This window comes from Folsomia candida, unplaced genomic scaffold (assembly GCF_002217175.1).
Source record: "Folsomia candida strain VU population unplaced genomic scaffold, ASM221717v1 Fcan01_Sc024, whole genome shotgun sequence".
NCBI lineage: Eukaryota > Metazoa > Arthropoda > Collembola > Entomobryomorpha > Isotomidae > Folsomia > Folsomia candida.
Window position 1 is genome coordinate 1213072 of NW_019091216.1, and position 13083 is coordinate 1226154.

The window sequence follows — 13083 nt, forward strand, 5'->3', positions numbered from 1 at the left end:
CACAACCACGAGTTCGGCACGTTTTGTACGCTATTTTTTTGAGAAAGTGAAAATTTTGCCAAGATTTGATTCCGATATGGAAAAAAATAGAATTGACATTTCGTGTAAAACATTTTGTAGATGTCCAACGGTTTCTGTGCCTCAATTAATTTAAATTTACTTCACTTTACGTTTTTCCAGAAACTTTAAATACAGAGAGAGTGAAATGTAAAATATAATTTTAAAAATTTTTGATATGGATAAAAATATTTGCAGATTTGAGAGTAAACATTATTTGGAGGAGAAATGCAGATTTTTTTCTTAATTTCCGATTCCTTCAAGTTTCCAGGTACTAAAATCAAAATAAAATGAGACATATTTCAAAATTTTTTGATACTGGGGTACAAATCTTTCAGTTTTGCAGATTTTTTAATGGTATTTTTGATGGAGAAATCCATACGTTTTTCTTAGTTTCTTGACATTTTCAGGGACTAAAATCGAAAAAAGGGATAGTGAAATTTGGACTATTTCAAAATTTAGATACGGATTGAACATTTTTTTGGAAATATTTTCGTATTTTTCTTTGGAATATTTGTAAATGTCGATTGAACCGTTTCTGGAAACATGTACATATGTTTTCAGTGTTTCTCGAAAAAATTCTTGGTTGAGGAAAATCGTAATTTTTTTCTTCTTCTGCAGTCTCTCGGAAGACATGACTAATTTATTTTCTTTCTGCCTTTAGTGGACGAAGAAGAGGAAGAAAAAGAATTTGGCTGCGAGAGAAAGTGAGGAATGAGATCCCTGAGCTCATCAATAAATTTGCTGGAAGAAGACGACTTTCTCCTTGCCAAGTCCTTGAGGAGTTGATCTCTCAGAGTTAACAATCGACCCACGCATAAATAGCCAGACCAGCCACGACTATGGAGAAACCAACCGCCGCCGGATGTGAGACTCCGGCTCCTTCTTAAGACAGACAATGGACTTCGGTATGTATGCAAATAAGTAGAGGAAGAGATGATGGGAAAAGTGAGACTTGTACCTTCTCCGTGTGGAAGAAATTCAGGGTTTGGTTTCTTGTGGGTTTGTTACGTTTCTTGGGGGTGGAATGCGAGAAAAGCAAGAAGTGGAGGTGCAAGAAAGTGGGAGAAAGTGCGAGCAATAAGCGCCGTGGGAAGCATACCTGTTCACATTCATTCATTTGACTGATTTTGATAATGAATGATAGTTCCTGTCATTTGAATGAAAATGATTGAAGGATTCAGTCATTTCGGATGAATGTAAATGAAAGAATTTTTCACTCCTTTCTTTTTTCACCCTGAGCTTAATACATGGGGCGAAGTAAGAAATGAAGTCAGATGAAGTGAAATGAAATGAAATGAAATGAAATGAAATGAAATGAGTTTGAACAAAAATGACTGAATATGAATGAAAATAGTCAGAAATTTAGATGACTGACTTTTGAGTGAAAATTAAATTTTTGAACAGGTATGGTATTATGAACGATGTACAAAGGCCTAGTTTCAATCGGCGTGCATTTCTGGCAGGTAAAAATATTTCCCTGCAAGAAACCACTTTCTCCCTTTATTTCTTGCACGTGGTTACTTTCACCCGAAACACTGGTGGGTGCAGCCCACCGCAAAAGGAGAGAGGAGGACACAACCGCAAATAAACAAGGACCCGGAAGCATTGTTTGTTATTTCGGTAGAAATTTGCCGAGCGAGGAGGAGATAAGTAAAGTAAGTGGAGAAAGATGACGAATTGCGGTGGGGACTGGGAATTGTAAAATTTAGAGAAAGTCTCAAAGTCCCCGTGGTTCCGTTGGTTGGCTGGGTTTGCTCAGCAGTGGTTTATAATTCGGTTAAGAAATAAGGATCACGTTGTTTTTAAAGGGATACGTTTCTTCCTTTAAGGGTACTTACATGTAGGATCACGACTCAAATTTTAAGAATGTAACAGATTGAGTTTCGAAATTTTGAGTCCGAATTTTGAACGTTGGGAAAAGCGAGAGCATTATGAATTCGAGATTTTGTTTAAGTTTGACGCCGCATTTTGAAAATGTTATTAAAAATATTTCATAAAACATTAATCAGGTCATTCAGGTGTCTCCTCTGGATTTGTCATTGCACATTTCAACCCGTACTTAATCCTTTGATTACAAATTTCTAAAATGGCATAAATGTCACGAGTTTGCGCATAAATGCAGATTTTCATGGAAAGTTAATTTTTGGTAGTAAGAAAATCGATTAAAAAAAATAGCCAATTCGTTTGCACTTTTTCACAATCAATTTCCTCAAAAGCGAATTAGCAAATTTTTTAAATCAGTGCCAAAAATTAACGTTACATAAAAGTACGAAAAGTATTGTATTTATTTGAAAACTCGAAATCTTAAATTTTGAGTGTGGAACCAAATTATCTACAAAACTTGTGCATAAGTTTAAAACAATTTACAAAAATCTCTCCCTGGCACCAAACCTTGACTTTAGTAAATTTGTACTTTTCTACTTTAATTATTTTTTCGAGCAAGTATGAAAAATTGCATTTATCTCAAAACTCGTGAAATTGATGGATTTTTAAAAACATTTTAAGATTCTTATAAATTTGCATTTAACGGAGTTAATTTAATAGGGGTTGAAATTTGGAATTTTAAAAAACTATTCCGGGATTATTATTCCACCTTCCACCTTAAGAAATTGAATAAATGTAGATGCATATGTACATTTTGGGAAAAAAGTGGTACAATCGGAGAGTGCTTTCTCCTGTAGCTCGTGACAAAAATGGGGATTATTACCCACTTGGATATTATTTTGAAAATAATAAATTCTGATTTCTTCTCCTTCCCTTTCCTTGGTTTGGGTCTTGTGTAATCTGAGAAATCCCTTGAAAAGCTGTACACACACAACGAATTCCTAGAGAAAGTAGTAAATACACACACTCTAAGAAATCCGGTAACTAGGTTATTGCCAGGCGGAGTATCTATGTGACTCTACCGCATGGTAATTTATTTATTATTGAGTGGTAGACATTTTGTTACCAAACCGGTAATAACCCCGGTCGCAAAATTTGAAAATATTACCAGTTGGTAACTAATTTTCTACCACTCAATAATAAATTAATTACCATGCGGTAGAGTCACATACATACTCCGCCTGGTAATAACTTAGTTACCGGGTTTCTTAGAGTGTACGTAACAGCTCACCAACCACAAAGTCAACCCAGATTAGTGGATGGAGGAGCTTCAAAAAAATCAAAACTTATGCGCCACAACTGTCACACATCTAGAAGGATCCAAACCAGACGGAATGATTCTCTTGGGGTGGAAAAGGTGTCTCCTTCATCCCCCTCATTTTTCGACCTGCAATTACTCACCATTTCCGCACGGCAAAAAATCCATATAAATTTCAATTTGTACCGAAATTTTCGCCCTGATTTTGATGTACAAAAGTGTACCAATGTACAAACATAAATATAATGTCAGTGTGCGGAGCGTGGCGACATGTCCCCAGTGCAAATAAAGTGTGTCCGTCACCATCATAAATATAGATACAGCGAGAGAAATCCAATAATCTCATTCATTGAGACGAAATTGAGACGACAGTATTTATTTATTTGCTTAAAAGGAAGCCAATCTTGATGATGACTCAATCGGACCGATTTTTATTCTTTTTTGAGAGGGGGGGGGGATTATGCGACAGATTAAAGCCTTTTTGAAAATGGGGCACCTTTTATGTAACATAAACTGTTTTTTTTAGTCGTGGACGAATACAAGTGGATTAGTTTTCAGGGTGACATGCAATGCAATCACCTTTAGGAAAAGTTGTGTGAAAAGTATGTCCATTTCGTGTCACATTTTCATGTCTGCTCTGCTCTATCACGAGAAGGATCGGATAATCTCGTAATCATTTGATGAGTTTGGAGTGAGTGAAATAAAATGACAAAAGTTCCAGTTGTAAAACACTTTTTGTTTTGTGTAGTTAGGAAATCATGAAGTAAAATCTAATCGACAGGGTTGGATGGAAAAATCGAAAAATAAGTATTTTGTTAAAGGGGAACATTTGAGTTTGAAAATTTTGATTAGAAAATTTTGAATTTAAAATATCTTATTGAATTTAGATTTTGGCTTGCTTTTAATATTGAGGCTTTAATATTGCTTTTAATTCATGGAGTCCTTGGTAACTTTGTAGAATGGGCAAATTTTGTAAAATAATTTTGCAAACTTTTATAAAATAAAAAGATTTGAGTGAGTTTGCAAAAATCTGTTAGCTAATTTTACTTTGAAATATATATAAAAGTTTGTAAGTTTACTGATTTTACAAAGTTACCAAGAACTGCATGACTTGATTCAATATGTATTTCAGGTAAAGTGTGTACAATTTAAGTCCACGTGTTATTTTTAATATAAATTTTCAAATTGTCGTGTAAATACATAAATCTATTAAGTGAAATAATACATAAATGGAATTATGCTTGGTTAGAGGAGAAAAACATAAACAAATACGCGCCCACAATTGTTGAATGCTAACTCGATAAAAATATACACGCTCGAACGTGCACGAGGCCACGCCACGCGACGCGCCACGTGTACCGGACAGAAAAACACAAAACTTTTAAAGGGAGGGGGAAGGAAGGAGAGTTTGTTTGTCGCATTAAAATTATGAAAGTGCTAATCCCTTAAAAAATGAATGGGAGATCGCATCGAATCTCTCGTCTGTTCGTCTGTGTGTCAAATTGCTTCCTTCCGACGAGCCCTTATCGCAAGGACGATAAGATCTGGATGTACATATGGATGGAGGGATGATGGGAAAATGAATGGAAAATGAATGAAATGCAATCTCGGATCTGCACGATGATGATGATGATGATGCCCTTCTCGGATGTGCTTTTTGTCTCTTTTTATCTTCTTAAATATGTTGCAGGGTAGAAGAGAAATGAAGGGATACATACATACATAGAAGAAGATAAGGTATTTATGTAGATATATACTACATGTGTTTGGGAAGGGGGAAGAAGGGGTAAGGTGAGACAAAGAAGGGGTGAAAACTGGATGGGGAACTATTTATTAGTCTCACAAATTTTGTCTGTTTGCAGATGCGTCGAGTTATTTTGAAGAAAAAATAAGGAATTTATGTACGAATTGCTTTGTAGGAATTTTTAAATTTGTGGGTTTAACAATTTGTATTTAAATACGTCGATCATTGCCAATTTTTGGGAGAGGAATTGGCGAAAACTGAAATGATAATGAAATTGCAACCTCAGTTTCCAAAATTTGTGACAAGTTAATTGAACAAAAGGAAATAATTTTTGGTGGAATTTGGTAATTTTCTTGTCGGTTTAGCAGATGTAATGTCATTGTTAATTGTTAAGAAATTTTAGAAATTCGCAAAAATGGTGCAGAAGCTGACCTCCGTTATCAGAATTATTTGTCAAAAGAGTAATTTTTTTACTGGAATTTAAGTTTGACAAAGTTTAACAATTGGTCGCTAATTTTTAACAAATAATAATCGATGGGGAATCAATTTTCAAAATTTGTCAAATTATTTCTAAAAAATGTTCTTTTTGCTGGAATTTAGTAATTTGCAGGTCTAAAAGTTTAAATGTGGATGTCATTGTTGCAAATTTTCTGCAAATAATGGATGAATGAAATTGAGTTTTCAAAAAAGAAGATGCGATTTGTTTGATCGCATTTATTGCTTATTTATAAATCTAGCAGTTAGTGTCTACATCATCATTGCCAATTTTTAGCACGGGTTGCCCCTGATTTCGCACGGGTTGACCCTGATTTCGCACAGGTTGCGCGTCATTATTATTATTGACATCGTCTTCTGGCGGAATGACGACGACGTTTTCGTTGGTCGTTACCCGCTTCGGGTTTCCAGTGAATCGCCCTTTTTTCGGTTTATTTTCGTTATTATTTGCGCTTTCCCAGACTTCATGTTTTCTGGATTTGACCGGATTTTTGGACGCCAATAATCTCAAAGGTTTCCGCAAATGTTTCGGGATGTCAGATTCACCCAGCCAAATTTGCATTTTCTGATTTCGACAGAGCATAAAGCGCTCTCGGAAACGTTGGAGAAAGCTTAAACAGCTCAGGTTGCTCATGTATCGGTAGGGCAGAGAAGTCGCGATGGACTCAAAGATAAAAATGGATTTTAAATCTTGCGAAATCTCGTTGAGTTCTTCTTCCTCTTGGATTTTCTGAGGTGGGAGAGAAATTATGATGCAAACTTTTAGCAAAAAAGTGTGAAGAGTGGGTAAAAAATACGATATTTTGAGGTGTTTAAGTAAGGATTTGCATTTCCGAGGGTGTTACAACAACAAAAAGACGAGAATGTACGTGGAGAAGACAACAGTCACTCGAAAGTGCATGGTTTCTGAAGAAATCAATTTTTATCGCTGTCAAAATCATTGTTTTCAGGATTTTATTTAAGAATGCAGAAGATTGAAAATGGAGAAAGTCTGTATTTAGGGCATTTTGAGTAAAATTCGATATCTTTCACTTATAAATTTGGAAGGTGTGAATTATTTTTAATTATTTTCGTATTAAAGGTAATTCGCCACTTGAAAATACGTATGTACATAAAGAGAAAGTCGTCGAATTTTACTCAAAATGCTCCAAATGCAGACTTTCTCTATTTTCAATCTTCTGTATTCTTAAATAAAATCGTGAAAACAAATTTTTTTGCCAGGGACAAGAGTCGATTTCTTCAGAAACCGTGCGTTTTCGTGTGACTGTTGTCTTCATGACGTAGATTTTCGCTCATTTGTACGTGTAACAGCCCTGGAAATATTTATAAACCTTTCGCAAAACGGAGCTCAAAATCCTGCATTTTCGCCACCCTGCTGGAAGAAATTTGAAAATGCGAGCTGTGTGAATTAATTTACCTTTGTGTCCGCGACGACGAAACCGATAAGGATGCGGAAAAGGAGTAGGATGAGGAGGACATAAAAGACGATGAACATGATAAAACCGGACGTCTCGAACTGGGTGTCGACCCCGATTTGGTAATTATTCCCTTCCGACCATTCCACCTTCCCGTTCGCGATACTTGCAAAAACTTCCATCAACGCGTCACGGAAATCTTTCAGGGCTGGGTTAATCTATGCATTTGAATATTGCGAATTACTGCGGATCTGCAGTTTTTTTGAGGGATTGTAAATCTATAAGTTTGTTGAAGGATTGGCAATTTTATATTTTTTAATGATTTTAAAATTTTTGGGAAGATTATTTGAGGGATTAGGAGTTTTTATTTTTTTGCGATTTTAGGGATATTCAATTTTTTGGGGGGAATTTAAATATTTATTTACGTACCGTGGGGAAGAGCATTCTGAGGGAGACTGAAAAGGCCAACATGATGAAGAGAAAGAGTGGAAGGATGGCGATAAAGCGTTCCACCACCTTCAAAAAAATAAGAGAAATTATCCAAAACTTAAGAAATGTGCGTAAAATAAATTGGTAACAAATTTGTCATCGTGTTGGTTGCATTAACCATGAAAGCAAAAAACCATAGAGGGTATTCATTACGAGTTGGGATCGTTAGCTATGTACATACGTTAGCAAAATTTGAAAGTTCGGTTAAATAATTTTGGTTTGTGAAGTCATGCGCGAATTTGTGCATTTTCAATCCAATTTTAGCAGTTAAATAGTTCGCTAATTATTTTTTCGCGGTGGGAACATGAATACCCCTATTGTTTTAAAGAAACTAGAATTTCTGGGTGAAGAATTTGGAAGTTCCATCAATGCGATAGAGTATCATGCTTAAATAGTGATACACACACGGTGATAATTTTGTTACCAATTGCTTAGTAAATCTGAGAATACCCCGGCACACACTCACCTTGATTAAAACTCTGAGATAGATTGCCCAGTAGATGTGTTTATTCACAATTTCCAAAATGACCAAGGCTCCAATCGCAATCGTAAACTAATTATAATAATTTGCATAATTAGTTAACTTTGATGAATATTTGCAATGCTAAATATTTGCATAGTATACCGCTGCGAATTGGAACTGGACTTTGAAACTGGCCTCCGTCGGAAACAGGGTGACGAGGAGGAAGAGAGTGAAAACCCACAAAAAACAGTTTTGAATCTTGAGATAAGCCTTGTATAAAATCACCGTTTTGAAGCCGATCGTGAAAATGACGTAAATCGTGAAGAGTAAAATTGGCACGAGGCGAATTATGGAATTGCTATTTTTTGCACAGTCCATCACACTCGTTCGGGCAAGGTCGGCGTCGGCTAGAAAAATTTTGAAAATTTGATATGCGAATTTGGAAAAGATGAGATGAGAATTTACAGAAAAAGTACTTCATGACGATAAATTTTGAAAATTTTAGGCGCAAATTTATACATAGAAAAAATGTAAAAAGGGGTGCTTATGAATTTGAGCCTATGAAATGCGAATTGGGAAATTTGAGATTTGACTTTATAAAAAAGACAATGAAAAAGTGTACGTTATTTCCAATAATTTTAAAAGCGGTGGATATGCAAATTTAAAAATTTGAGATGCGAATTTGAAAATTTGAAATACGAATATTAACGTTGAATTTATAGAAAAAAGTACTTCGTGCCTAGAAATTTTGAAAATTTTAGGCGAAAATTTATATCAAAAATGTAAAAATGTAAAACGGGTGCTTTCCCCGCAGTAATTTTGAAAAGCGAATTTGAGAATACGAAATACAAATTTGGAAATTTGAGATATGATTTTATAAAATGAGACAATGAAAAAGTGTACTTTGTTTCCAATAATTTTGAAACTGGTAGATATGCGAATTTGAGATGCGAATTTGAAAATTTGAGATGATATTTTTATAGGAAAAATGTTGAAAAAATTTGCATACTTTGTGTCCAGTTTGTACTTGTGGTCATAATTTCTAGCGTGAATGGGAATTGGGAGCAGTAGACGGCTTGTGGTTGCGAGAATAAGGGTTGAACATCCGTCAAAGCACTTTCACAGCAGTCGTAGTACACGTCAATTGCATGCCAAACGTACAAACTGATCCATAAAAGCTGTGCAAAAAGAGATAAATTTATGAGATTTCGCGTAATTTACAAAAAAAATTGCGTAATTTTTATGCACAAATCTGTACAATTTATGTGCAAAAATGTATAGGATTATTTTTTCTGTAAGCACTTTTCTCCCAAAACATCCTTAGTTTGAGTTCCGTTTATTACATAAAATGTGCGAATTTTTTTGCATAAATTCGCCCGATTACCTAAACCTTTCTCCCAAAAGTCTAGATGTTTTTTAACAAAATGTGCTTATTGTTTTTGCACAAATTCGTCCAATAACTGGAAATCATCTCCCAACAAATCCGAAGCTTAATTGTGCAGTTGTTTTTAAAATAAAATGTGCGAATTTTTTGGCACTAATTTCTACCTTAAGGATGATGGAGGTCCAAATGAGAGTCAATAATTTGGTGAATTTTTTCTCGACGAAAAACCTGACGAGGGGATGAGTTAAAATTTCTTTGCGAACTTTGGTCTCATTTTCGTTAACACTGTTTAAGCAAGCGGCTTCCCTGTACAAGGCGGACTGGATGGTGTCACTGATCTGCTGATCCCCTTCGTCGTCATCTCGGTCCGTCATGTTCCCAATTATGGCACTGATTAGAAGAGAAATATTGAAAAATATTTTAAAGTAGGACTTGATGACTTATCACCAAAATCAGCACGTTTTTAATCATCATGTCTCGGGTCCAGGAATTTATTTTAAAATTTCTGGACGACAAATTTATGGTCAGTAACTTGATTAGTGGTGAGTTTTTTATTTTGTTTCGATGCGTCCCAATTTTTCTGAAGTTTTTTTAACTTGAGATCTCCTTAAAAAATGTCAAAATATGGAGTGGATATGCTTAAAAATTGGGAACGACCTGCTCTACAAATTTGTAGTCCAGAATTTTCAAATAAATTCCCAGGAGGGAAAAATGATTAAAAATGTGCTGATTTGAGCCCTACATTAATTAGTCCTATGTTAATTTTGTAAAATTCTGAAATGGAAATATTAGTTACGTGAAATCTAAGCAATAAGATCGTTCCGTTTTGGTGAAAGTTTCCGAATCGATTCCATAATCGAAGGAGACGCTTCGATTGAGCAGTTCCGTGACGGCGGAGGGTGTCTTGGAATAAATCAGTTTTAAGGCTTGCGTCCCATCACGTGATCTGCAAAAATAAAATTGCAAACTGCGTGAAAATCTACCTTTATTAAAAATGGGTTATTTTTCTTCACATGCAGATCATATTTTGCTTGAAAATTTTCTAAATTATGTACGTTTCAATCTGAAAATGCGATTGTGTAAAATAAAAATCTGCTAAAATTGGCGTATTTTTATTCAGACTGAAATTTTTTAAGGAATTAATTTCACTCTGCACGAAGTTCATGATTAGAAATCTTGTAAAATAGAAAAAAAATGTAGCTTATTTTGATTCCATATAAATTTTGCACGGTTCGTTCTGCAAAAAAAAAATTGGCAAAATTCTTAAAAAAACTCTGGCATTTCTGACATTTTTGAACAGTATTCATGCATGTTGCTGATTGTGCAGATTTTCCGCAGTTCGATTTTTGCCAACAAAAGTTTGCAAATATAATTATCAAATTACACGGCCATGACGTCCGCGGAATGGAGGAGGAGTGTCGTGACGATGTTTGTATTTTCATTTCTGGCTGCGAGGTGGAGTGCCGTTTCGCCCTTGGTGTCCTTGGCGTTGATGAAGTGAATCGTCTCCTGACAATCGTCCCCCTTCCATTGTTGACGACGGACGCGTTGGGTCTGCCGTCGGACGGCGATGTTAACAAACGTCTCCTTCCTCTCACCCTCAAGATCGTTCAGGAATTTCAGGATGAAAGTGACGCATTTTTCACAGCCGGCAAAATTTACTAAAAAAAAGATCGCATTAAAATTTGGCTGATATTAAAATGTGGATTTTTTACTTTTTCAAAATTTATTGAGTCACTAAATTATAATTTGTCTTAGTTTTCATATCATGCAAAATTTACTGAAATATGTCATCAAAATTTGTCACCTACTAAAATGCACAGTTTACACGGCAGAAAGATTTACTAGAAATGTGTATATTGCCAAATTAGCGTAGGACTAGATAGTTCATTGCTAAAATCGTGGAAATCAGTAAATTTTTAGTCATTTTTCGTCTCTTTTTGAATTTATTTTAAAATTCTGGACGAAGAATTTGTCGAGAAAGGAGTTGCTAATTAAAAAAAATATACGTCAGATTTTGACACGTTTTGGCGGAGGGGATCTCAAGTTTAAGAAGCCTTCAGAAAAATTGGAACTCGTCGAAACTGACTTAAAAAACTCACTAAAATCGTCAAAATCAATAGATTTACATAATTTCTCGTGTCTGGGAACTTATTTTAAAATTCTGAGCGACAAATTTGTAGTCAGTGAGTAGTTAACTACTCAACGCCATTCCATTAATCAATTGATTGAACCAGTTTCGATTTTTCTGAAGGTTTATTAATTCTGAAAAATTGGAAATCGTTGAAACTAGCTGAAAAACTCACCACGATTCCATTAATCAATACTAACTGACGTTAAATTTGTCGTTCAGAATTTTAAAATAAATTCCCAGAGGAGAGAAATGATTAAAAATTCACTTATTTAGTCGATTTTTGTGATGAGTCCAACGTTAAAATTATTGGTTGAGAAAATTCAGAATTGTCTCACTTTACCTCCAACGGCCGAGTAGTGAAGGATCGTACGTCCACTGAAATCGATCCGACTGATTTGTTTCACGGCGGAGGTGGGGTGTGCCTCCAGGTATCTTTTAAGCTCCTCAAAATCCCCCACTTTCGCGAGATAGTGCAGTGGAAACGTTTCCTGGAGGGAGAATCCAGGAATATCCGTGGATTTACCGGTCATTCTGGGAAAAACTTTGTGTTCGCCTTAATATTTTAAGAAAATTAATGCGCAAGTGGCATGGTTAAATATTTTGTCAAAATATACAGAATTTTGAGCTCTGTTATTCGGATTTCCGGGGTTATCACACCCACAAAACACAAAAATCTACGAAGACAGCAGTCACATGAAACTACAGGTTTTGAGGAAAAACTGATTTTTATCGCTATCAAAATGCACTGTTTTCACGATTAAAATTACAGTACTTAGACAGTTAATTTGCAAAAAAATTTGTAAGTTTCCAAAATTTCCGGGGCTGTTATACTCACAAAGAAATGGAAATCTGCGAAGAAAAGACAACAGCCGTACGAAAATGCAGGGTTTGTGAAGAAATTAAGGTTTTCTCCTTGTCAAAATACTTTTTTTGATAAATGCAATTTTTTATAAATTTGTATTTATTTTGACATCGATAAAACGATAATTTCATCAAAAAACCTATTTTTTTCATACGACTGTTGTCTTTTCCATGTAGATTTTCGTATTTTTGTGGGTGTGACATCCCCTGGAAATTTAAACCCTGGGAAAAACCGAGCTCAAAATCCTGCAAGGTATTTTACCCACCCTTGATAATTAAAACTAAATAATGATTTATTGAAGTATATAAATTCAAGTTTCTTATTAAAAAAGACAGATTTGTTGACAAAACGGGTCTCAAAAATGGTACTGGCTCACGATCTGATTGGACATTTGGTTATTATGGACACGATCTCGAACGAATGAATTGAACAATGGAATCAATCAAGATATTGGCGATATTAAAAGAACACTTGTAAATTAATCGTGATAATTCCAATCTAGGTCAAAGTGAGACAAGGTCAATAATTCTGACTGAACGAACTGAAGGGATTTATTTAGGCTTAAATTTGTATATTTTTATTAGGTGAGGTGCTATATAAAATCGCTTTAGAAATTCAAATTTCTAAAATAGATCATCAATTTCAGAATTTTGAGATAATTGAAACTTATCATAGTAAATTTGGGAAAATTATCCTGAAAATTATCAGTAGTTTGAAGAGTTTTAAAATTAATTTTTGATTAAGCGAGTATCTCAAATTTAAAATTTTTGTATGACTTTTGTTGAAAATTTTATCAAAAATGTGGCCAAAAACGTTATTCAGATGTGTGAAAATTAGTAATCATGTTTGGTTTAAAATTAAGGTCCTCCCATCCCCAATTCAATTAATCTCTTTA

The 13083-nt window shown here is 34.8% G+C and overlaps 1 protein-coding gene across 1 annotated transcript; it reads right to left on the reverse strand.

The window, feature by feature from the left end:
* Window positions 1-5624: 5624 nt before the first annotated feature.
* Window positions 5625-12552, reverse strand: LOC110859058. The gene is made up of 11 exons (XM_022107921.2): window positions 12454-12552; window positions 11667-11879; window positions 10577-10853; window positions 9989-10138; window positions 9357-9582; window positions 8818-8986; window positions 7971-8215; window positions 7812-7898; window positions 7286-7372; window positions 6859-7074; window positions 5625-6171 (listed from the first exon to the last, which is right to left on the reverse strand). Exons 2-11 carry the CDS (start codon window positions 11854-11856, stop codon window positions 5680-5682), a joined length of 2139 nt encoding a protein of 712 aa, XP_021963613.2. The 5' UTR covers window positions 11857-11879; window positions 12454-12552; the 3' UTR covers window positions 5625-5679.
* Window positions 12553-13083: the final 531 nt, after the last annotated feature.